We start from the raw sequence: 24,597 nt of genomic DNA, 5'->3' as shown, positions 1-24,597 counted from the left end.
AAGGCTTTCGCCAAGCTTTGTTCAGACATTTTTCTGCGCTACCTCCATCACTTATTGCTACCCAAAATGTACCTTAAAACAAAAGAAAGCCACATGCGATATGGGTCTTGAAAAACAACAACAACAAAAAAAAAGGCAGAAAATAGAAATATTTATTGCTGCGATTTGCCCTCGGGAAAAAGAAATTAAAAAAACACAAAAAATGCCCCCAAATATCACACACACACCCCCCCCAAAAAAAAAAAGAAAAAACCCAAATAAATAAATGAAAAGGGTGTTAAAAAACCACCACCTCAAAGCGCATCACGAGAACGGGATCAGAGAAGAAAGCGTGGCCACCCCTTCAGGACCAGGGAAGAATTAACCTGCATTTCTCCATCCCAATTGCGAGCTTGCGGCTCTGCCACCCATTTTGTGTCGGATTAAACACATAAAATAACAATAATGACAGGAAAAAAAAACCAAACCAAACCAAACCCCAGCCGGTAACAGCAGGCCCCGCAGGCTTCCCCCCTCAGGCATCCCCCATGCCCAGGTAGGTGCCCCCCTTTCCCCTCCGCCCAAGGCGGGCTGCGGGCTCCGCCGAGCCGGGGAACGCCGGCCCGGAGCCCACGGGGAAGGTTTAAAATAGAAGTAAGAGAAATAAAAAGGGAGAGGAGGAGCGGCACGGCCGGCGCCGAGCCCCGCGGCCAAGGTGAAGGGCGGCCGGGCAACATGGTGGGAGGCTGCCGGGGAGCCCCGACCCCACCTCCCCGTGAGGAGGAAGGGGCGAGCCGCGGCCGTGTGGGGATGGAGGGCGGCTCTCCGGCTGGGGCGGGATGGAGGTGACAGCGAACGGCAGCGGTGACCGCGGCGGGCTGAGGGGAGAGCGGTGCCAGCGGGGGAAGGCACCGGCGATGCTGCCAGCCTCCATGCGGCGGCATGTCTCCCCCTGCGGAAGGAGGAAGGGGACGGGCTCACCTGCCATAGCGGGCTGAGTGAGGGCGGCAATGGCGCTGCGGGCTGCGGCTCCGCTCGGGCGGCAGCGGCGAGTGCGGCGAGGCCGGGGCGGCCCCGGCAGGCAGAGCACGGGGCGGGGCGGGCCGGGCCCTGCTCCGCCCCCGACAAGATGGCGCCCGCCGCCCATCCTTCTCCCGTCAGGGCCCTGCTGTCATGGCGGCACCGGGCGGTGAGGAGGGACCCGTGGCGAGGCTTCAACCGCGGGGGGCTTTGTCTGTGGGGGTCTTTCCTCAACCCCCAGGAAGATGGCGCTTGGTTGGTGTCACCACAGGCGGCCATGGCCCTTCCTGAGGTTTGGTGTTTTCAGGTTGGGTTTTCTGTTCCCCTCTGGAAAAATCCATCGTTTATAGTAGGAGGGTGAGCTTAGGGGGGGCAAAAAGCAGTTGATTCTGCCCCAAAGATGCCACCTCCACCACACACGTCCCTCTAGCCTAACACCTCGGTTTAGTGAGCTTTCAACAGGGATCGCTCACCAGCACATGGGTTGAGTGTTCCCCGTACCCCATAGCGTAGCGACGATGGGCATGGCCTCCCACAGCCTGAAATCCCCAGTGGGGTCTGATAACATCAACTCGCCCTAAATTGGCTTCTGCCCTTTCCAGTAGGTGCAGTTCTCACATGTGCCAAGAGCTGAACCTTCGGGCACTTGGTGCTTTTCTGGGAAGCCAGAGCTGGGCCCCCTTTCTACCTGCTTTATACCTCCTTTCTGCCTCCTTTCTGCCTCTGTTCTGCCTCCTTTCTGCCTGCTTTCTGCCTCCTTTCTGCCTCTGTTCTGCCTCCTTTCTACCTCCTTTCTGCCTCCTTTCTGCCTCTGTTCTGCCTGCTTTCTGCCTCCTTTCTGCCTCCTTTCTACCTCCTTTCTGCCCTTGTTCTGCCTGCTTCCTACCTCCTTTCTACCTGCTTTATACCTCCTTTCTGCCTCCTTTCTGCCTTCATTCTACCTCCTTTCTGCCCCCTTTCTACCTCCCTCCCACCTGCTTTCTGCCTCCTTTCTGCCCCCTTCTGCCTCCTTTCCACCTCCTTTGTACTCCCCCCCAATTCCTACCATTTCTCCCCGCCACAAACCCCCCTCCAAGCCCCATGCTGCTCATTTCCAGTAGGTGTCCTTGAGCTAACACTGCCTGGTGCTGAGCTCTCTCCCCCAGCAGCCCCTTCCTTACTTGATGCAGGTGCCTCGTAGCTGGCAGTCAATAGCAGCACCCGTGCTCCCGCACCAGTGACACTCACTGGAACCATTGCATCAGTTGTACCCAGACCTCCAGTTCTTTGTTGATCTTTCAGGTCTTTGCCTTTCCAGCTGCTGTTTGCACAGTTCAGTACCAGGAATGTTCACCCAGTACCAGCTGGCTGACCCCTTCCATCCCCTTGCCCTTCTAAAGAGGGTTTCATCAGATCCCATTAGAGCCCAGGAGTTCAAGAGCAGAGACCCTACAAGGCCTCTGGAGCACTTATGCCTCTCATCCTTCTTGTGCATGTATTTTTAACATGGTCACTACAATACACTCCTTAAACTTCTAAAAAAGGTCTTCAAGTGAACCATATGGAGAAGTGGATAGGACCCCAATAAATCACAACACATCTCTTGTGCTGCTCTAGATTATGAAGTATAGAATAGTTAAGGTTGCAAAGGACCTTAAGATCATCCAGTTCCAACCCCCCTGCACTGCACAGGGACACCTCATACTAAACCATGGCACCCAAGGCTCTGTCCAACCTGGCCTTGAACACTGCCAGGGATGGAGCATTCACACCTTCCCTGGGCAACCCATTCCAATGCCTCACCCCTTATAGTAAATAACTTCTTCCTTATATCCAATCTAAACTTCCCCTGTTTAAATTTTAATCCATTACCCCTTGTCCTGTCACTACAGTCCCTAATGAAGAGTCCATCTCCAGCATCTTTATAGGCCCCCTTCAGCTACTGGAAGGCTGCTATGAGGTCTCCACGCAGCTTCTCTTCTCCAGGCTGAACAGCCTGAATATTGATCCCTTAGACATTATTCAATGCCTGGCCTTATTCCAAACCTATCCATGGAGTTAGTGCAGCTTTTAAATGGTAATAGCCTTTGTTTGTTAGGGTAGAGGAGCATGGTGCTGTGATATAAGGGCTATTTTAGTAATGCAAGATTGATTGAGACTGCAGCAGTTTCGCTGTTGACAGGAGTTTGTGCAGGAAGATGGATCCGATGCATTCAGTGATGCAGCCTTTCTGTGTTCAGAAATTACTGGCAGAGACACAGCTTTTCTTTATGAGTGTTATAATTTCCTAACCCTCTGCTGGTGGAGGGTGGAAGAGTGAAATACAGGTAACACAAGAGAGCTGCAAGGGACAACACAAGAGATACAAGAGAAGTGCAGACCTGGGCATCAGTCAGATTGAAATGGAACAGCAAAAGAGACCTCGGGGTCATGGCAATCCCAAGGACAAGCAGGGGAAAGATGATAAAAGTGGATTTAGTGCTCCAAGAATTGAATTTGACGTAGCTTAACCCCGTGGAACCATGGGCTCAAACCCAGCAGATGCATTTTTCAGCCTTTTGTTCCTCTTCCAGGTGGCCTTCTGTGCTGTGGAGGTCCAGCAAATGCCCTGGCATTTCACTCCTTCAGGGAGCCAGAGCCCATTTTATGCTGCAGAAGAAGTAATAACTGTTTTACTGGAATCCTTGGCATATATAATTTCTGTTATTAAAATGCAGTGACGAACCATGAGGTGTTTATAAAGACAGTCAGTCACTTTCTGCCTGAATGATTCACAGGACCATAAAACAGTCGGAAGGATCGGAGACACAGGATGTGCGTGTGCATGTCCTTCATAAGAATAATGCTGTCGAGAGAAATCAGCAATCATTAATCATTTCTTGTGCAGAACTAAAGGAGACCCAGCCCCTTTGGTATTTTCTTTGCTATGGTACCTCTAATCTAGGAGCTTATTTGAGCTCCTCAAAGCTCACTTGAGGATTTACCTGATCAGGTGAGGTGTTGCTGCATCTAGACAGTTAGCCACAATAGGAGGCTTACACCAGTCTTCCCACTTCAACCAGTGCAGAATACCTGTCCATCAAAATGAGATAGCCTGAATTCCTGCTGTAATTGCCTTAACTGGCCTAAAGTTAAGACATTCTTCAGCTCCCACTGCACTCCTGGAGTCCAAATTCCTCCTTCTCTTCTTTTTACTAATCCCTCATTACGTTTGCTTTCATAACTCAGGATAAATATTATAGTGTTAATGTAATCACAGTAGTAACGAATAGAGAGCGCATGAGCGAATAGTGCTTTGTGATGTCTGCCAGCCTGAATCACCACAACATCTCCACCACAGACGCAAGCAGGGACTTGATTTTGTGGTGAGGTTGTGCCCATGTGGAGCTGCAAGTCTTTGTGAGGAGATATTGTTGTAGTGGAGCCTTTAGGCTGGGCTCTGTGTCCTTCTCTGCAGCCAAAGAACGCAAGACTATTGCGATAGTCGGAGGTAACCTTTATGAGTGTGTTCCCCAAGCTTGCCAGCTCGATGTTGTTTGTTTCTTCATGGCTCTGTGCAAATAGAATGGTAAGGACAGGGCTACAGAAGGTCAGGGTTTTGAGATGCAGCATGGACGTTAGCGGCATAAATTTAACTGAGACTGAAATGTTTTTTGGCTGGAATCCCTTCTGTTTACTCAATATTTCCATGTTAAACCAAAGCGCTGCCTCAAACAGGGATGTGAATCATTGATCTGAGTCCGCGAGCTCCAAAAGACCAAATCCAAACTTCACATCCATTTCGATCCAAGGATGCTTGGTTTGGGTCTGGGATCCATGGCTCGTTTCCAATTCCCTGGCTGGTTTTCTTGGCGTGTTTTGGGTTGGAGGGTTGTTTTATACAAGGAGATAGAAGGAAATAGTCTACCCCCCAAGCAGATCAACACTATTTTATGTGATTCCTATGGATGGATCCAGGAATTAATACATGTACACATGTATATGGATAACAGGAATAGCTTTTACTGCGTTGCACAAAATAGAAACGGAACCTTTGGTGTTTCAACAGCTTCTTGGGAGGTGGAAAAAAACCTCCCCAAGAAAAGAGTGAAGAGCTCACCAGCAGTGATGTTTTGGCTTCTTTCCCTGGAATATGGAGTAGTAACTGTAATGGAAAGAGAATACAGAACAGGACGGAACCTGGGCTTCTGTTGCACCAGGTAAAGAGGGGAAGAGCGAATAACCCTTCTTAAACAATGCTGTCTACCACCACCTAGTGGAAAACACCACCTCGGGTTCCTCCACCTACCTAAACGTGTAGTTTCTCTTGGGGAAAGTCATGACTTGATTGCTGTTTCCCCTCTTGTCTTATATGGAAATTGAGACAGTGAAAATACTGATCTCTAAGAACTATTTCTAAACCTGAACAGCCTCGTCTCAGCTAAATCCTCACTTGTGTCAGCTGCAAAAAGGAGGCAGGAAAACCCAAGGAGAATTCTATGAAGTTTAATTAGTGCAAAGTGCTCTTAATAGCAAATAGGGCTTTTGGTCCAAGGATCTCAGCCGACTTTGATCCAAGTACTCAAATTACTGAGGCTTCAGCCAGCGATCCAAGAGGCAGATGTACTGCTGTGCTTGCTATATAGGGAGATAAATGGCAGGGGCTGCAAAGTTAGAGTTGCCTCAATTCACATCATAAATCAATAGGGGAGGAGGAGAAAACAATCTGCATGGTTGCAGGATTATTGGATCCCTGCTGCTTTTATCAAGATGGTTTTACCTCTGGTAGCTTTTGGAGAGAGGAGACCTTCCTTCACCTTTGTCTGTGCAAAATAGCGTGTAAATGGAGAGCAGATTGTGGCAGCCAGCACAGGACAAACAACCCAGAGCAGGTTCCTGTGCTTCTTGCTCTAGGGTTGTTCAAACCGCATTGACCACGTGTTTTCAGTGAATATAGGGAAGGAAGAGTAAGCAAGAACACTTACAGGAACACTAACTCATCTGCACAGCTCATGCTTTGGATGGGAAACTAATTTTCTTGATGCTGTTATGTCTGGTACCTCGGGCTGTATCAAATAGATGAGATTTAACTTGCTGAGTCAGGAGGAAGGCTTGCCTTTGGCTGAGGAAGGAGGAGATGGGCTTAGTCACCTCTCAGAGTTCATTCCCAGTCTTCTTTTCAAAGGCATAGCTGCCGAAATTAGCTCTTAACATCTTGGGAAGAGTGGGACCAGGATTGGGGAAGGAAAACAGAATCCATTTATCCTCCCTGTTCTCTTTTCCTGCCAGGTTCTAGTTGCCAGTGGTGCTGAATTGCTGGAGCCACATCTCCTGACTCTGAGACGTTGTGGCAGCAGAAGAGGCACTGCAGAGCCCATGGTGACAGCTCCTGACGTATTTGCTGTGCTGGTGCACATTCACACTGGTGTTTTGCTTGTAGCTACCCATCAGCTGAAGCCTGCATCACTTGGAGAGACAGTCTCCAAGCAGGGGACAAGCTGGGTTTTGCCACCTCATGTCAAGCTCATGCATGGCTCTTGTTCAAAGCTGTGGCAGTAAATGGCAGCTTCTGCTGACAGATGTGGATAGGCAGGACCAGCACAACTTCCTTCCACTGAAACTACTTCCAAAAGGATGTGGACTTGGCACACAGAATCATTAAGTCCATTAGAGGAATTTTATAGCATAGAATAAACCCCATGTTTTCTTAAGCCACCTCCACTGGGAGTTCAAATGAAGGCCCTTTATAGTACAAAGAATAGGCAGCAGCATTCTCGTGGTTGCTTACTCAGACCTTCCTAGTGGTAGCAGAGGGAGAATCGCTGGTTTAACCTTTCATCACTTAAACCCACTTGCAAGCTATTCTGACAGACCAGCCACACACTGTTCAGGGAGGAAGGGTGGGCTTGGACTTTGTCATTGCTTTTACCCACTGTTGCCCCATGACTCATTTAATTCCTCATGAGAGCGTGGAGTAACAAAACACAGTGATGTCAGGAGTGACAGGAAAACCACTGCTACAGAATCAACCTCCTCGAGCAAGTGGCATAATAAATGTGTGGTGCTGAAGCAGCACCACAACAAGCCCTTTGCAGCTCTGGGAGTGCCCAAATCCCACTGGGCATCATTTACACACAGGAAAAGAAGAACTCGGGGCAGGAGGGAGAACCAGGCCCAAACCAAAGCTCAATGGGCAACACGAGAGCTGGAAGTTGTCTCTGATAATGCTTCTCAGTTCCTCCTTTCCCTGACAGCTGAACTAACACTTGTCACAGGAGCAAAAACCAGGCAATTATAGCAAGCATGGATGCCACAGGGCTGCACAGGCTCACTATTTATAGTTCCCTGCCCGTGAAGCTTTCCCACTGTGCTGCTGCACACAGGTTAAGGTACAGCCCTTGCCTCGGAGGGCTCGCAGTCTAAATAAAAACAGGGAGAGGAAGGACTAGCAACCCCTTTTATGCTGAGAGCCAAGACTCAGAGAGGAAAGGATAAAAAGGAAATCCACAGCGGAGCCTTGAACAATGAACTCCAACTTCTCCCCAGCAAATTGCCCTTTATTGCGTTAACTCCTTCCCTGCCTCACGTGCCACCTCTCCACAACTCATACTTGGTGTCAGCCACTCTGAGGCAGTGTCACTGAAGTGTTCCTGCGAGCTCTGGCTCATCTTGCCACTGGTAGATGACTTTCCCTCACTACAGCAGAGCTGGGAGAAGGGATTTGTGCCAGCCCTTAGTCCCTCTGGAGACCTGGGCCCTGTTGACAGGGGGGAAAGGGGTCAAGGGGGGGGATACTGCCCCTCTGCAGTGCTCTGGGGAGACCTGACCTGCAGCCCTGATCCAGCTCTGGGGCAACAGCACAAGAGGGACGTGGAGCTGCTGGAGCAAGTCCAGAGGAGGCCATGGAGATGCTGCAAGGGCTGGAGCAGCTCTGCTCTGGAGCCAGGCTGAGAGAGCTGGGCTGGGTCAGCCTGGAGAAGAGAAAGCTCCTGAAGGGGAGACCTGAGAGCAGCTCCAGTGTCTGAAGGGGGCTACAAGGATGCTGGAGAGGGACTCTTCATCAGGGACTGTAGCCATAGGACAAGGGGTGATGGGTTCAGGCTGAAACAGGGGAAGATCAGGTTGGTTCTAGCCTGGCACAGGCACTGCCAGTGCTCAAGGCCAGGCTGGACACAGGGGCTTGGAGCAAGCTGCTCCAGTGGAAGGTGTCCCTGCCTGTGGCAGGGGTTGGAGCTGGAGGAGCTTTAAGGTCCCTTCAAACATTCCCTCCATCCTTCCTGTGATAAATTCCCAGGAGTGGAGCAGGCTCCCAGCTTCAAGCCTTCAGTGTCTCAGTGGCTGTGGGCACAAGTCAAAGAGCCTCCCTTGTTCCATGGGGAGGATTAGAACACAAGCTGTTTGTGAGTTGAACTTTGAAGTGATTTGAAACGCAGCCACCCAACAAAGAGAAACCTTGACAAATAGTTTTCTGCGTTTGAAGTTGGAGACCATGCCCTGGCCCATGTTACAATCCCGCCTCTGTTCTTGTGCAATAAAAGGCAGCAAGGATTCACTTGACGTGCAGGATCAAATGCAAAGAAAAGGAGACATTTGTCTGGGAAAGCAGCACCCAAAATAGCAGTGGAGAAGTCGTGCTGCGACATGAACTGGCGTGTTGAGAGACAAGGAAAATCATTATGATTTTTCCTAATGACATCCTAATGATAACAACTGCTAGAAAATTATATGGTGACGCTACTCAGTATTTGTAGGCTTAAGGACATGAGATCTTTCCCTTTACACTAAAGATACTACATGTGTAAGAGGAAGAAATAACCCTTGTGAGGTGAATTCCCAGCTTTCTTCAAGGATTCTTGCTAGAATGAAAGTCTCCTTTGCTCAGCACGGCTTTTAGCTCAGAAACTGATGCTCTTGCATGAGCAAACCCTCCCCTGGCAGCTGGTTTTTGGCCAGCTGCTTTGACCTCTTGTGCTGAACATGATGCAACACGGGACGACAAATGCAAGCCTGAGGATGGAGCAGGATGGCAATGCTGCGTGCCGACAGGTCAGCAGGAGGGAAAGGAATTATTTGCCCTGGTAACAGCCCATGGAAAAGATGGAAGCGGGGGGCAGGATGCATTTGAAAACATCTCGTAATCCCTAAACTCTTTACAGCCCCTCATTTGGTTTTGCAATGTCCTCAAGCAGACACTTATCAATATATTCATTCTCTGTCTTTTCCCTCCTTCAAGAAGCTGGGGAAAGAACCCAGACATTCTGACTGTGGATGTAGTCATTCCCCACTATCCCGTGTACCACGCATTTCCCACTGACAAGGAAAGAAAGGTTCAAACCTTGCCTGACAGGTTAACAGCACAATTTGCAGCAGTAGCTTAGATAAATGGTTGCAGGCACGGAAGACCAGCAGGCAGCTAATCCTTTAAAGACTTAAGAGCAGCTCCTACTTCAGTCCAAGTAAGTGTTTCACAATCAAATGAATTAGTGGTGACTAATGGGTTTTGTTCTCCCCCGTTTGAACATCCCTGAATGGTGATTCCTTCACAGAACTGAGATGTTCAGTGCCAAAGCAGCTCCTTCAGCAGAGCAGAGAGTCCTCTCAAGGAGGATTGGTCACAGTTTTGTTCCTTACTGTAACTGCAGAGAACTGGAAAAGCTCTGTATGGATTCACATATGGATTATGTGCTACTGGAGAGGCAAACTCCAAAGTAGCCTTTATGCTGCTCCAGAGATGAAGGCCAGCATCATGGCTTGGTATCCAGCAAGTGCAGCGGAGAGGAAGGAAGTGTTTGCTTCCTGATTCTTGTTGTAAGCAAGCTCTGTCCATGCAGGCCACAAAAACAGACCTAATAACTGCATTATTTCCAGTTAAAAGAAGTTTCTCAACACCTTCCTAGGCAAAACCAATCCATGAAATCATTTGGAATCAATCACTGCTGATCCACAATTAAGCTTTTTACCCCCTGAGTTTTTTTCCCCCTTGCTCTTAATCCCTTGGCTCTGTCACAGAACAAAGTCAATTCTCTTGGGAGGCAGGAATCTCTCATGGCATTGAGCTGTCTGGGCTATTTTTAGTTAAACCCAGCATTCCTAAAAACCTCAAACTGCTTGGGTATTAAGGAAGGAGAAAGGAAATGCTGTGAATGTGCACATCCACACTTCACATACAGAATGCACAACACGGCTGGGCTGAACCCAGAGTTCTAGGAAAAAGGCAAAGACCATTTCTTTACACCAGGTAGAGAGGGCAGAATATGAAGGCAGGACTGCAGCATCCTTGAGCTGGAAGAGGCAAACCAAAGCTCTAAGTGCAGCTTACACTTACCTGCTAAATGGATGAGCTGCAGCTCCAGGGCACAGCACAAGTGCCAAGTGGGAAGGTGGGATCAACCAAGGAGTCTTGGAGGTGCTTTGCAGGTAGAGATCTTACCGGGAAGAGCAGGACAAACCCTCCAAGGAAGGGCTGGGAGAAAGCTCAAGGAGTGGTTTAGAACAGAATAGAATCAACCAGGTTGGAAAAGACCTTTAAGATCATCAAGTCCAACCTTTATTCTAGGACTGCCAAGTCCACCACTGACCCATGTCTAAGGGGAGGCAGAGGATATGAGGGGCAGTTGTATGAATGGGCTGATACTTGGGGCTTTAAAGGATGAGGCTTAAGGGGGAGGAGTATGGGGGGAGCATGGAGAAACTCATTTAGACCAGGACATAAGTGGAGCACAGGACAAATGTGATTAGAAGGGACAGAACCTTTGTGCCAAGTCATTTCTTCCTGCCCTGCAGGGCTTTTACGTTGTCTTTTACGCTAAGCAAAATCCGTATTGCTGGAAGAGTACAGCGTGGCACTAAGCTTCTCCGTGGCAAGTGGTGCTGGATTTGGCTAATTGCAGTTGACAGAAAGCAAGAAACCCTGAGCACAGGGGCTGCTCTGAGTGCTCCTGCGTGATGGGCACCAGAAAAGCACCAGAGATGCTGCTGCAGATTGTGCTGTTTGTTCAAATAAAGCAATGGTTTTATGGTTGTAGTTATACCATGGGGAGTCATAGCTCACTCCAAGTGAGTCACGACATTCTCTCCCTTTCATTTCCACAGATAGTTCATAGGATCCCAGAATGGTCTGTGTTGGAAGGGACCTTAGAATCAACCAGGTTGGAAAAGAGCTTTAAGCTCATCCAGTCCAACCACTCCCAGCACTGCCAAGGCCACCACTAACCCATGGCACTGAGGCCTTGTCTCCACTTGCAGGGATGGTGACTCCAGCCCTGCCCTGGGCAGCCTGTTCCAATGCCTGATGCAACACTGGATGCGGTGCTTGCTATAAACCCTCACTGTTGCCAGCCTTACCCAGTGCCTGAGTTGGCAGAGACCACTGCTGTGCTCTTCACACCATCTCTGGGAGCAAAGCCTCCCCTGGGAGCCCGCTGCGTGGGCACGAGGTTGACTCCTTGGCTCTACGCTTGAATGTCACCACTTGGTACAAGTCTGGTGCCTAACTTCCCTTCTTGATGGAACCTGGCTCTGGGAAGCAGCAGAAAACCAGTTACACACAGCATCTTTGAGCCAGGAGCCACTGGTGACCATCCCTCCCAGCTGGTGGCATTTGCACCACCAACAGTGGTAAGGAGCTGCCTGCAGAGGAATGTGCTCCATTCTGCCCTGGGATGCACAATCTGCTGTTAACAACAAGGCAATGCAGATGAGGAGAGAAGGAGCAGAGAATCACAGAGTCATAGAATCCCAGCCTGGTTTAGGTTGGAAAGGAGCTTAAAGCTCATCCAGTTCCAACCCCTGCCACGGCCAGGGACACCTTCCACTAGAGCAGCTTGCTCCAAGCCCCTGTGTCCAACCTGGCCTTGAACACTGCCAGGGATGGGGCAGCCACAGCTTCTCTGGGCACCCTGTGCTCATCTGGTTTATTAACCTCCATGTTTCAAGCAGCTTTGCTACTAAGAGAAGTGTCCTTTGATGGGACACTGCTTGGGAACTTCAGTTCACTTTGGTCTAGACATAAAAGAAAAAAATCATAAGATTGACTTAAAATGAGTCTTTGCTTTTATAAATATCACACTGGGGGGATAATTCACCTGCTCAGGCCACAGGACTCCAGAATCATGTTTCCAAATGTCCTTCCAGCAACTTCATACTATTAAAAAGTGCATAATGACATAAACACGCCACACAACAGCAACAGGAAAACATCACTGAGGATACATAAATTGAAGCACTCGTAATGTAGAAAAAAAGCCTCAAGTCAGGTGCCTGCTCTTTCTCCAGAGCTGCTGTGCATAATAATACCCCATTAAGCCATATAAATGCTTATTTAACTGTTTTTTTTCCCTGACACAGCTGCTTTGCTGAGTGCCCAGAGTGGATGATGCTCAATAATGCTCAGTATTATCCTCATCCATCAGCACTCAGCCAGAGCCTTATTTGTCATCCAAGCATTGCTCTAGAACCAGAAGCTTCTCCTATTACCCCCAGTGCTGTAGCCAGGCTGATAACACTGGGGCTGTTCAGGCTGGAGAAGAGAAGCTGTGTGGAGACCTCAGAGCAGCTTCCAGTGTCTGAAGGGGGCTACAAGGATGCTGGAGAGGGGCTCTTCATCAGGGACTGTAGCCATAGGACAAGGGGTGATGGGTTCAAACTGAAACAGGGGGAGTTCAGGTTGGAGATAAGGCAGAAGCTCTTCCCTGTGAGGGTGGCAAGGTGCTGAGTTGGAACTGGATGAACTTTAAGGTCCCTTCCAACCCAAACCAGTCTGGGATTCTATGGGTCAGGCAGCCCTCAAACCCACAGTTCCCAGGATCTTCCAGAAGGGATGAGAGGGGCAGAGCCATGAGCTGTGAGGTTTGGCTGCAGCATCTGGTACCTGGATGAAGGGAAGGATACGGCTCCGCACTCAGGGAGCTCAGGCAAGGCAGCAGGAGCCCAACCAGCCATGGAGCTCCTGCAGCAGGTCCCCAGTGTGGTAGGAACATTGGAAAGATCCTTTTGTAACAGATCAGCACCAAAACAGCCCCATTCTGGAGGAAAGCTTCATCCTTGCACAATGCTTTACCACAGGAAAGGGCTGATGCACCGATTGCACTCAGATCTACAGCAGAGCAGCACCATTGCTGCAGCATGGCCCTGGGTTGGAGAAACAAGATGTTTGCAGTAAAGTCTTCCAGTCTCTTGAAATACCTGGAAACTCATGGTATTCTACAAGAGAAAATGGAACCCTGGCTATGAGCTACTCTACGGTTAATGACATTTGAACATCCAGAGTCTTACACTCTGGAGGACAACCCTGCTTAGAATGCAATATGTCAACTCAAAGAGTGAAGTCATCTGGATCTCCGTTCTTCCAGCGCTCAACAGACCTTCTTTCTTTCCCAAAATGCCTCCTTTTTTCCATAACAGATATAAAACAATCCCTGTAGGGAAGAGAGATTCCCTGGGACCATCCCTCATACAGACAACCCTGTGAGCATCAGGGCAGGGGCTGCTCTCCCTTCTGCACTGCACTGCCAGAGGCCTTTGCTTCTGTCAAATAGAACAGGAATGAATTCATTCCCTTTCCTCCAGAAACGTGCTCCTGACCCCTTTTTATTATCCTTAAGCATTTACTTCTCCTTAGCCAACCACCAGGCTTCCCAACTTCCTGCATCCTCTCAGCCTCACTTGAAAGCATCTTCTCCCTCCCCCTTTTCTTTGTCCATCCAAACTTCCCTTCCACTTCCTCTCCCCTTGCCCCAAAGCCCAAACAAACCCACATTCTTGTCCCCGAATAGAGGCTGATTCATGGCTTTGCGTCAGCACCCACTCTGCTGGCCAGACCCAGCTCTAATGGACACGGCTCAGCTGCTGCCAGGCACGATGTGACAACATCTGGAAAGCGTCAGGGCCGGTGTGAGGCAGCAGGGAACGTGCAGAGCCAGAAAGGGAGATCCTGGATTCAGTTATTCCTTAGGGTTCAACCACACACAAACCAATGCAGTCAAACAAGAGGAGAGATGGGTGTTACAAAAGGTCTTGGCTCAGGCTTTGGGTTTAATCTAGAACGTTGGATGGAGGAAAACAGGCAGGTTTAGGAGTACTTTCAGGGCAAGGCGTTCATCCAGCACTGTTCCCATCTCAACAGCTCCATGGATCTGCTCTGCACTAACAATGATACTGCTCTTCCATCAAAAATCATCAGTCAACATGAGGCAAACCTGAGAGTTCTGGAGAGCCAGGACCAGCCTGAAAGCTGTATCCAGACCCTGCTCCTGCTACATCACACAGCAAAAGGAACTGGGTGCTTGGACCCCAAACCAAAGCAATTGAAACCTGGGGTCTTTGCATGTTTAATAAGGACTGCATCTGAGGTTCAGACAGCGAATCCTGACCTCCTGAAGCAGCACATTCTCTAGCCATACCAGAGCACCCTGCACTGCCGCACCAGGCAGAGTAATCCCAGCTCAGGCCAGGGTCCTGGAGAGCAGATGGAGCTTTTGGAAGCTGCTGGCTCAGCAAAGCCAGTAGCAGATTCAGCTAAAGCCTTAACCTGCCTGCCCCAAACAGCTTTTAGCACACACTGAGAGCTGTGAAGGTGCAAGAGAGAAGCTTATGATTTGTACACAGAATAGAGGGAAGTTTATTCATATTAAATACACTTTACTTGCATCACTACTTGTCACGTACTTGTTCTCCAGGACACCGAGTTCATTCCCACTTCAGGAGAAAGGCTGTTTTTACCTGACATAAACTAGAGCTACTCATCTGTTTTCCCTGAATAACCTATCACTGAAGCTGGCAATACAAATGGGATTTATTCACTATAAACTAGATAGAGATTTCCTTTTTACTATGCACAGCATATTATCTAGATGAGGGCAAAACGATTCCACATATACAGCCAGCCAGCTGGAATTCAAGCATCTCCAATAGCCACACCAGCCAAACCCAAGATGTTTGCTATGTAGACACTGGACTCCTGCTCTGAATTCCAATCCTTCTCCCTCTATCCTTTTGTTTAACACAAGCAAAATCTAACAGGAACCTTTGTAAACGATAAGCAGATTTTGCCAAGTTAACACTGGTGTGGGACAAAGCTTTCTCCTGAAGCATGGGCATGCTGAATACATGAGCTTGGTCCATCTGATGAGGGGTTGTGTAGCAAATGCACTGTGTGTAGATGATCTCAGGTGTAGTTTTCCCCGTTGTACACACCTGACTTTAGTTATTCCCAACAAGCACTGGACAAGTAGGTTGGAAGCATTTCTGATGGGCAGAGAGCAGGAGAATTGAACTGCAAAGGGTTTGTCTGCAAAGGGAAACCCAACGACAGCCACAAGCTCACTGAAAACTAAAGGAAACTCTGTAAAACAGTTAAAAAAGGCCCAAATCTCTTTGCTGCTGCTGAGACTGGCTCACCTATTTTGGGAAGAGGGCTAGAATTGCCTTGCCCAAGGAGAGGTTCTTACAAGCAACCAGCATCATATAACCAGAAGAGGAAAACCACCCTAAAGCCCATGTTGTTCTCACCTGATGGTGAATGCTGAAACCTGCAACACCAGGAACTGGTGTCTCCTGATTAACTTCAGCTACAGCCCTCTCTGATCGCCAGGGTAACTAACAGCTCGTAGTGCCAACCTAAGTACAATGGGGTGACATCCACTGCTCAGTCATCGAAATCCGGGATGTCGTCGTAGGAGTAGCCCCGGTAGCCCTTGGAGGCGTAGTAAGCAATGCGTAGGTGGTAGAAGCCTGGGAGGAACACGAGGATCCCAATGATAAGCACAGGGATAGCACGGTCTGTTCCCTGCAGAGGAGAGAGGCACAAGCGGTAAGAAGGGATCTGTATGGGGGAATCAGTCCTTGGTCCGAACTATTCATCCCTAAGGTGCAGCTGGCAAAAAAAAAACCCAAAACCTCATCTTAACAGAGAAACATCTCTGTTTTCTTCAGGCTGTGCTCTAAATCCATTCCCCCTTGCTACAGGAAGCTCTCAACTGAACTTCTTTGGATCACAGGGGTGGCTCCTCCTATCACATGGAACAAACCAGCTCTGGACTGCGTCTGATACAGCCCAAATGCTGCTGCACCCACAGTGATAAGCAGCAGCTGCCAACTGTAAAGCAACTCCAGAGGCACAAGGTAAAAGAAGTGTCCCATGGAACACCCAGAACAGAGCCCCTCTGATGGGTCCTGAACACCGAGACAAGAGCGGTGCTGTGGCCTGTGTAGAAGTCTGGTACCTCCTACACAAAAGTGCTGATCCCAGCACAAAGTTGACCTCTGCAGGGATGCAGCATGGAAATGAAACTGTACCCCAGGGAGGACAGAGAAACCCTGCCCTCCCTGGCACAGCCTCAACCCAGCTCTGGACGTGCTCCAGACTTCCTAACTGAAGGCATCAGAGGGCTCTGCGGCCAGAGACATGGGGCTGCAGCCAGCAAACATGAGCAGGGTGGTGGAGGGAATGTCTGCCTTTTGCTCTGAATACAATGAATAATGGGTCATGGCAGGCTTTGAGGAATGGGTGATGCAAAACTCGCATCAGAAGGGGCATCACTTACGCCTTTGCTGATGTATCCAGCCAGGAGGAGGGCTCCTATGATAATGAGGAAGGTCCCGATCATGAAGAGCACGACCGCCAATGCAATAGCCTTGTAGGGGATTTTTGGTGGGCTCTTCTTGAACTGCATGGAATGAATCACAAATGTGAAGGAGCTTAACTCAGCACAGCCCCCTCCCAATATGGCAGAGGTGTGAGCCCAGAGGAAGCAGAGTGACATGGGACCCATTTGACCCCATTAAAGCAGTACCCATCTTTCCAGTTGAGCTCTATGGGGCTTCCTGGAGCAGAAGGGCTGAAGCAGTGTCATGCAGCTTGCTTCATAGAATGGTTTGGTTTGGAAAGGACCTTAAGATCATCCAGTTCCAACCCGAGCTGAGGCTGCTCAGCTGGAGACAAAGCCACAGCCTCCGTGCCTGTGCAAAGCCGGAGCAGCCTCTCCTTGTAGTTTACAGTCAGAGGAGCAGCAGGAAGAGGTTTCTGTCCCCACTTCTTACCTGCAGGTCAATATATCCATCATCGGTGCTGGAGAGCTTGGAATATTTGACTTTGCTACTGGGAATCCCAGCAGTCAGGTTTGTACGTGATGGCATCATTCCAAGGAAGCAGGGGCCTCAGCTAGAGCCTGGAAACAAAGGGAAATAGAGAAATAACATCAGATCAAACTGGATGACAGAGTCTGAGAGACGTGGATCGAGCCTAAGAGAAACAAGCCTGGACTGACCAAACAGCATCGTTGTCCTTGTTCATAAATTAAATCATTTAAAACAAAGCCTTGTAGTTAAGCCTAAATGGGTGCTGAGGCGCTGGCACAGGGTGCCCAGAGAAGCTGTGGCTGCCCCATCCCTGGCAGTGTTCAAGGACACAGGGGCTTGGAGCAAGCTGCTCTAGTGGAAGGTGTCCCTGAACGTGGAAGGGATTGGAACTGGAGGAGCTTTAAGCTCCCTTCATCCCAAACCAGGCTGGGATTCTAACATACAAAAGCACAGCAAGAGGGTGTGAAAGCAAAGTCAACCTAAGGTGTTTAAAGCAAGACAGAACATTCCAGAGCAGTGCAGTGTCTAAAGCAGCTCTCATCTGGCGCTTCCAGCAGGGAGGCGGCTGAGCTCCAGCTATTTCTAAACAGGGACCCAAGGAAATGAGCCCAAAGCAGAAGTGAACAAAGCAGCTTTTCAAGCAGGCGGATGTTTTGCAACAGATCCATTTTGGGAAAGAAAAACCTCTGGAAACGAGGACGAAACAGGGCTGTCATTGCCCTGACTCCACGGGAGCGTGATGAGGGGATGAGGTAACCAGCCAGGAACTGAAGTCCAAGGTCACACAGGAGGGAACATCAGGGCAGAGCTTCATCCAGCCACGCTGTACCCTGCCATCTGCCCTGGCTGTGGAGCCAACCCTGTGGTTTCACTGCATCCATCCAGGCTCCAGGCCTGGATCTGGCCTGTGGATACACCCCAAAGCCAGCACAGAGCCCTGTTACAGCAGGGCCTGTGCACTGCTGGGGTCTGCTCTGACCTGCTCCGCATCCCAGTGCTGCAGGTCTCACAATGGAGATGGGAAATCAGCTTTCCAGCTTCTTATCCAGCAAATAGCATTTGCTGAGAAAGGAACCACAAGTGCAGATCCCAACTGTCCCAATGGGAAGGGACAAAGCCAATTTATTCCTAGCCACTGTTTGGCATCTGAGGTAACAGCATCTCCTCAAAACATTCAGTCTGCACTTGAACTGAAGTAATTTGTCTGCCTCTTGCTGATGGCTGTCACATCCCCTGCCACCAGGTTTGGTCCTCCTCCAGTTAAGTATGCTACTTATAAAACCCCAACACGCTCTGAGCTTGAAGCCCACAGTTGTACCTTTAACTGGATTTTTTTTTGCCCCTTTTTTTTTGTAGGAAAACCCAAGCACAGACAAAACCCTTTTAGCCCCATCAGTAGGGGAAATAGCACAATGGAGTAGCACTGGCATCCTCTGATCCACACACATCAGGTCACAGAACTCAAATACCCCCCCCACCCCGGCCTCCTGCCTGCCCAGGAGTTCACATGCAGGGGGGGAAGTAAGCCAAAAGAAATCAGCACATCTAATGGGTCAAATTTCCCAATTCATACCCATTTTACTCCCAAGGACCACGAGGCTGGGACTGTCCCATTACTTCCCAGCCTATTCCTCATGGCTTCCTAGGAATTCTTTCCAATCTACACTTGCACAAATTGCCCTGCCCTTCCCATTATTGTTTGCCAACAAGAAAGAGGATATTAAAGATGAAGGCAAGAAACCAAACCTTTCTCAGACCTTACGTTTAAGAACCAGGTCCAAGTCCACTGAGCTCCACTCCCCTCGTGCTCTACACCAGCTCAACACCAGAAACAAGCTCGCTGCTGTGTGCTTTAAGAGGAGAATAAGGGTGAATCAGGATTGTAGCTCTAACACTACGTGCTATGGTCTAAGTAAGAGCCCTCTTTTTCTCACCCAGGAATAAGGAAGGAAGGAAGGAGATGTCATTTCTCACCCTTTCAGACCTCAAAACTCGCACTGGAACACCCGACTCCTCCTCCAGCCCCAGAATGGTTTCCTGCTGCTGAGCAGGAAGCTCCCATCACAGCTGAGACCCCCCTCCAAGCTGCATCCCCTACCCCAGGACATGGATAAAGCCAGGTACCTGCTGCTCAATCCCATCTCTCCACTGCTGCCGCTCCTCTTCCGCGCTGCGCCGGCCCCACAGCGACCCAGGAAGTTTATCCCGATGACGGCCGTTTCCTTCCAGGTTATGGCTCAGCCTCTCGCTGGCGCAGCTCCAAGGGCTTGTTTCCAGCTTCATGCTCCAGATGGGAAGCTGGAATGACGGTGTCCTTGGGCAGGGTGGCTTGGAGCTGGTCCTGCTCACCAAGCCCACGTCCCACGGGAGCTGCTGCTTTGTGAACCGGCACCTTCGTATCCATCGCTCCTACACGTGCCTTAAAGCAAAGGGGGTTTTCTGCAGGAAGAGCTGGATAGAATTCCACTGTCAGACCCAGCACAGAGCTATGTGACAGGAGCTGTAGCCACGGAATTACATCCAGGACCTGGAATATTAACCCATCAGAGGACACAGAGCCAGGGCTCTGCCTCCTGAGAACAAGGGAACTGTAGGAATCACCTGCTTCCAGGTCCTGCCATCTAATAGAATCCACACTGGATTTAAAGCCTGGAAAATCTTCAGCTTCCAAGAATTTTCCCTCTCCCTTTCTTATTTCTTTCCTCCTTGGTGAGAAACTCTAAATACGCACGAACTTCAAAAGCTGCTCCAAACATGGACAAACACAGAGCATTTACTAAAGCTCCCCCAGCTTCCTTCATCTTGGTTTGAAAGGGAACATCTCAATGTTGAGGATTTGGGAATGGCAAAGTAAACACGCAGCTTCCTTCAGGATTTACCCAGAAAGCAGACGCAGCACGAGTCAAACCCCATGTGCGTAAATGCTGATGTTAAAGGATGGTTAAAAGACAGCACAAGGAAGAGGTTGTTAACCCCCACTGCATCAAAAAGGATGTGCTTCCATCACTATCCCCGTCACATACATCCCTGAAACCCAGAATCCTGCCCTGCTTCAACATCAACCCCTTGATTCTTCACCAAAGCACATATTTACTTGCTGCTCTGTGGGTACAATGTTGATCCAAGCCAAAGAGGGACACATCTGGAGGTTAAAAAGGCTATTTAAGGTTATTGTACTCCAGCATTCCAGGCAGTAACTCTGCAATTGCTGACTTTAAGGCAGCTAAAATCTTGCTTTAAAGATCTTTTCTTAAAGGTACTGAGTGAATCAGTGAGCTAAGAAAGTTCAAGGGAATAATGGAGTATGGAGACATGAGAAAGCTCAACGTTGGAGCTGAAAACCACACTGGGAGTCATGTGCACAGCAGCAAACTACAGTCAACAGTCTCTGCTACTAAAGCAGTGCTGCTGCCGAGTAGGAATTGAAGGCAGGGGCACTAAAAGCCCATCCCCAGCTCCCAGCAAGGCCGAGTTTGTGAGACAAGAACCAGCCCCATCACTGACACAGCAGAATTTGTTTCCTCATCAGCACTGCCACCTTGTGAAATGCTCCTGCTAACTCAGCTGCTTTGTCAGGCAGTTAACACTCAAGATACACTTGTAGTGCAGCCAGCAGGAAGCACACAGCCTCCTGAAGGATACCCACACACTCCAAGCCAACAGAATCAGTGTCATTTGTGATGGAGTCACTCCAGTTGGAGGGTGAGGATTGACGGTGAGCTCACAGCTATACAGTAACCAAAGCAAAATCCGCAGGAAGTGTCCCCAAATCCTGTTCTTCAGGATCAAACCTTTAGGGTGAAAGATGCTGTAAAATCCTTTGTCTTCCTCAACAATAAACATGATCAGAAACACCCCCAAGCGTGCTACATGAGCAGTAGAAGTGTGCAGGTGACTGGCACACAGTGATGGCTCCAGCCCCCTGCTACAGGCAGCTCTGGAATCTGCTAAAGTGTTCCAAGGAAAACCTGTTTCACAACCCTCTGTTTAGAGGGACCACGACAGACAAATCAGTAGTTCAAAGTGTAACCATGCCACTTCATTTGAACAGCAAAGTCATCAAGAGCTGGCAACTCCGGTGTAAGAAAGCCCCTTGCAGTGCCTTTGGAAAAGGAATGAGGAGGGAACATTGAGTTGGACGAAGTGTGGATTCATCCACCCCACATTTAACCAGGATAAACCCTTGAAAATTAGATTCTTTATTTCCATTTTCCAAGTTGCAGTTCGAATATCAGCTTCAAAAAGAAATGGATGAAGTAAGGTCAAATTAACTCATGGCGTAAGTGAAGAGCAGCCCTAGTCCACTACAGCTCCACAGGTGAAGCTCCAGGAAACATCTTTACTCGAGTTAAATATTGCACCCCTTCTCTAAGCCAAGGAGTAAAATACTTCACCTTCAGACAGCATCTAAGAGGTTACTGCAAGTACAGGCATACACTAGAAAAAAACACAGCATTTCCTATTTCCAATGAGAGCAGTAGAGGAAAAGAGGAAGGTAAAAAGTATTTACAAAGGTATCTACACAACAGGCCTAACAGTGCTTGTACGACGCTCCAATGCACTGGAACTGCTACCACCACCACTTCCTTCTCCAGGCTGTCCCCTCACCCTTCAGTCCTGCTCCAGTTAAGAACCTTCTTGTTGGTCTTCGATCTTTGGAGCCAGGTAGTATTTTAAGTGTCCCATATCGGCAATCTTGTACTCCACAACTGGGAAAGAAGAAGAAAAAACAGCGTTTTCCTCACAAAAGCCATTGTCAGTAGTTCTTAAAGCTCTTCTGGTGACAGCATTCTACAGTGCCCAAGCAGAGCTGCTTCTACTTACCAAGAGGAACATCTGCAGACATGCTGAGCGTGACTGTAGGGGACAGGGGGGTGGCTTTGGTGAAGAAGTTCAGGTACCTCAGCGCAAAGGTCAGCTGCACTGGCTCATTCATCTCTATGGTCACCTAGAAAAGCAGGTCAGGCTCCAGCTACTGCTGCCAGGACCATGTTCCCTCAAGCCTCTCAACTCAGGCATCTTGAGGTGGTCAGTGCTATCCCCACCCTGCTGAGCCCTGCTTGAGTATCCCAGGACCTCAAGTTGGCATCAGTCTCTGGGCTCTAATCCATAAACTAGAGAAATAACCATGTGATCCCCCCAGCTTTAGCCCCAGAGGGATGAGGGAACCAGTTTTATTAGCAGAAATCTCAACACTGAGGAACTGTGAGCACCAAACTTACAGCCTCTTCCTCTTTATCCACATTGCTGGTCTGGGACAGTTTGATGTTCCCATTGCCCAGCTCCCCGTTAGCTGAGAACTTCACCCCATCTTTCGCACAGGAGATGACAACGGCATCACCGATGTGGCTGAGGTCCCTACAGATGCGGGCGAACTCAGCAGAAGGCATTTTCACTACACAGCTGTATTCCTGTTCCTGCAAAGGAGGAGTCACAGTTAAACTGCTACCAAGGAGCCTGGTGTTGTCACTAGCCTTGGGTTTGGCCTTGCCAAAGCTCAAGTGCTGGCATGAACATGGGAAAACACCCATGTCTAAGACACAGAATCAGTCATTAGAGCTGCTACTCACTGGAATTCCAAGCTGCTCCACATCAAGGTCCATCAGCTTCATCTCATAATCAGAAACCTTCTCCTGATCTAAAAAGATAAAGCATATTTTGACCAAGTGTATCTGAGCAGTTATCACCCTGAGCGTGTTGCCCCTTCACCTCCCTCCCCTGGCAGATAAAACCAGACCAACTATAACCGTAAGATCTACCTTGCTTCATTAGCTAAAAATCAGAAAGTGACCAAACAGCCTTTTGTAAGGGGACAGGAACCCACCAAAGGCATCTGCATGTGACCTAAAGAAGTCTTTCTCTTTTAAAGAAAGTACTGGTCACAGGAGGCTTCCAGTGTCTGAAGGGGACTACAAGGATGCTGGAGAGGGGCTCTTCATCAGGGACTGTAGGGATAGGACAAGGGGTGATGGGTTCAAACTGAAACAGGGGAAGTTCAGGTTGGAGATAAGGCAGAAGCTCTTCCCTGTGAGGGTGCTGAGGCGCTGGCACAGGGTGCCCAGAGAAGCTGGGTGCTGGCACAGGGTGCCCATCCCTGGCAGTGTTCAAGGCCAGGTTGGACACAGGGGCTTGGAGCAAGCTGCTCTAGGGGAAGGGGTCCCTGCCCGTGGCAGGGGGCTGAAACTGGATGAGCTTTAAGCTCCTTCCCAACCCAAGCCAGTCTGGGATAAGAAGCCTTCAATAACGAGACGATAAATTGAAGAAGGAGCTCTGGGCTTGCCTATGATGCTGGACAGGCAAATTTGCCCAAGAAAGCCCTTCAATTTAATAACTCCACGTTGGTAACAAAAGCCAGTAAAAGCTACTGCATCTCATTGTGTTCAAATGGACTTAAAGCTTCCCCTGTAAAAGAAATGGAAAAATAAAGGCAGATTCCAAGGTAACTGGAGGGATAGACTGATTCGCTCTTACTAAGGGGTGACCCCTCCCACTCCTTAAGTCTTCCTTGTCATTCCCCCCCCACACACACTTCAACCTGCGTGCTTTATTAAGACTACCTAGACACCACGGCAGCAGGCAAACTCTCAAACCTAACACTCACTCGGTGCTTCAAACACCAGTGCCAACGTATCCGCATTGTCTTCTGCTCGCAGAGTGATGATGTCTTCATTCCCAGCACATTTCAGTATCTTGGACATGCTGTAGGGGCAGGGAAGGGAGGTTACTCCGGGACTACACGCAGGAACACCCCATCACAGCATAGGGACAACGCTGGGGGGGGGCTACAGAGGGTCATGGCGCCGTATCGGCAGCACTCAGCTTTTCCCGCCACAGCCTCGGCGCGGCAAAGTGACGTCAGCGCCGCCAACAGGGCCCGCGCGCGCGCCCCGTGAAAAAAGGCGCGAGATCCGTGAAGAGACCAGGAGATGGGGAGGGGGGGGAAGGACGCGAAAGGCCCCGAATGGGCTCGGAACAGCCCCGGAACGGCCCCAACCCTGGGTCCAGCGAGGGCTAAAGCGGCCTCGCCTCACACCTCCACCCCGCGGCCCCCGCTCCGCTCCGCGCCTCAGGTACGGGCCCGCCCCGTCGCGGCCTGCCCGCCGCCCGCCGCACCTGGACAGGTTGACCCCCATGGCGATGTTGCGGTCGCAGCGGTAGGTGTCGAAGCCCTCGGAGCGCAGCGTGAGCTGCACCAGGGAGACGTGCGAGGAGTCCATGCTCTGCAGGCTGATGCCGCCCGAGCCCAGGTCCCAGCAGGCCTCGGTGATGAGGTCCTTGAGGGCCTCCAGCACCCGCTTGAGCACCGAGCCCTGCACCAGCCGCGCCTCGAACATCTTCCCCCGGCAGCACCGGCACCAAACCACCGCGGCCCGCCAACCGGCCCCCCCTTTTATACCTTCCGCCCCGCCCACCACCACCACAGCAACCAACCGCCAGTGGCCTTTCATTCAGCATCCGCGCTCACATAACAGGTCCCCTCACTCTTTACCCAATCCCAGAGCCGCTCCTTTCCTTAATCCCGCCTTTCTTCCGGCAGGAACCAATCACCACGCGGGTTACACA

General features: G+C 49.9%; 3 protein-coding genes and 2 long non-coding RNA genes across 5 annotated transcripts in view; 2 read left to right on the top strand and 3 right to left on the bottom strand.

Moving 5' to 3' along the window:
* Window positions 1-1,097, bottom strand: part of SLC23A2 (solute carrier family 23 member 2) — a 54,106-nt gene extending 53,009 nt beyond the window's left edge. The window contains exon 1 of the mRNA XM_062620968.1: window positions 961-1,097. The gene's annotated coding sequence lies outside the window, so the exon portion shown is untranslated. The remainder of the gene's footprint in view (window positions 1-960) is intronic.
* Window positions 1,098-5,088: 3,991 nt separating this feature from the next.
* Window positions 5,089-6,533, top strand: LOC134164810 (uncharacterized). The gene is made up of 2 exons (XR_009965271.1): window positions 5,089-5,177; window positions 6,247-6,533. It is a non-coding gene; the product is annotated as an uncharacterized LOC134164810 (long non-coding RNA).
* Window positions 6,534-11,700: 5,167 nt separating this feature from the next.
* LOC134164808 (uncharacterized) lies at window positions 11,701-14,604 on the top strand. The gene is made up of 2 exons (XR_009965270.1): window positions 11,701-12,822; window positions 12,870-14,604. It is a non-coding gene; the product is annotated as an uncharacterized LOC134164808 (long non-coding RNA).
* On the bottom strand, window positions 14,546-19,316 carry TMEM230 (transmembrane protein 230). Its single transcript, XM_062620973.1, has 4 exons — window positions 19,159-19,316; window positions 16,996-17,123; window positions 16,500-16,622; window positions 14,546-15,742 (listed from the first exon to the last, which is right to left on the bottom strand). The coding sequence occupies exons 2-4, from the start codon at window positions 17,092-17,094 to the stop codon at window positions 15,602-15,604; spliced, it is 363 nt and encodes a 120-aa protein (XP_062476957.1). The 5' UTR covers window positions 17,095-17,123; window positions 19,159-19,316; the 3' UTR covers window positions 14,546-15,601.
* A 1,901-nt stretch (window positions 19,317-21,217) lies between these two features.
* On the bottom strand, window positions 21,218-24,399 carry PCNA (proliferating cell nuclear antigen). Its single transcript, XM_062620972.1, has 6 exons — window positions 24,148-24,399; window positions 23,636-23,733; window positions 22,605-22,672; window positions 22,257-22,451; window positions 21,859-21,982; window positions 21,218-21,743 (listed from the first exon to the last, which is right to left on the bottom strand). The coding sequence occupies exons 1-6, from the start codon at window positions 24,366-24,368 to the stop codon at window positions 21,661-21,663; spliced, it is 789 nt and encodes a 262-aa protein (XP_062476956.1). The 5' UTR covers window positions 24,369-24,399; the 3' UTR covers window positions 21,218-21,660.
* Window positions 24,400-24,597: the final 198 nt, after the last annotated feature.

This window comes from Pezoporus occidentalis, unplaced genomic scaffold, assembly GCF_034315485.1.
Source record: "Pezoporus occidentalis ecotype Australia unplaced genomic scaffold, CSIRO_AGI_Poc_V1 ctg226, whole genome shotgun sequence".
In the NCBI taxonomy this organism is placed as follows: domain Eukaryota; kingdom Metazoa; phylum Chordata; class Aves; order Psittaciformes; family Psittacidae; genus Pezoporus; species Pezoporus occidentalis.
Note: the sequence above shows the minus strand (reverse complement) of the source record. Positions and strands in the feature narration are given on the sequence as shown.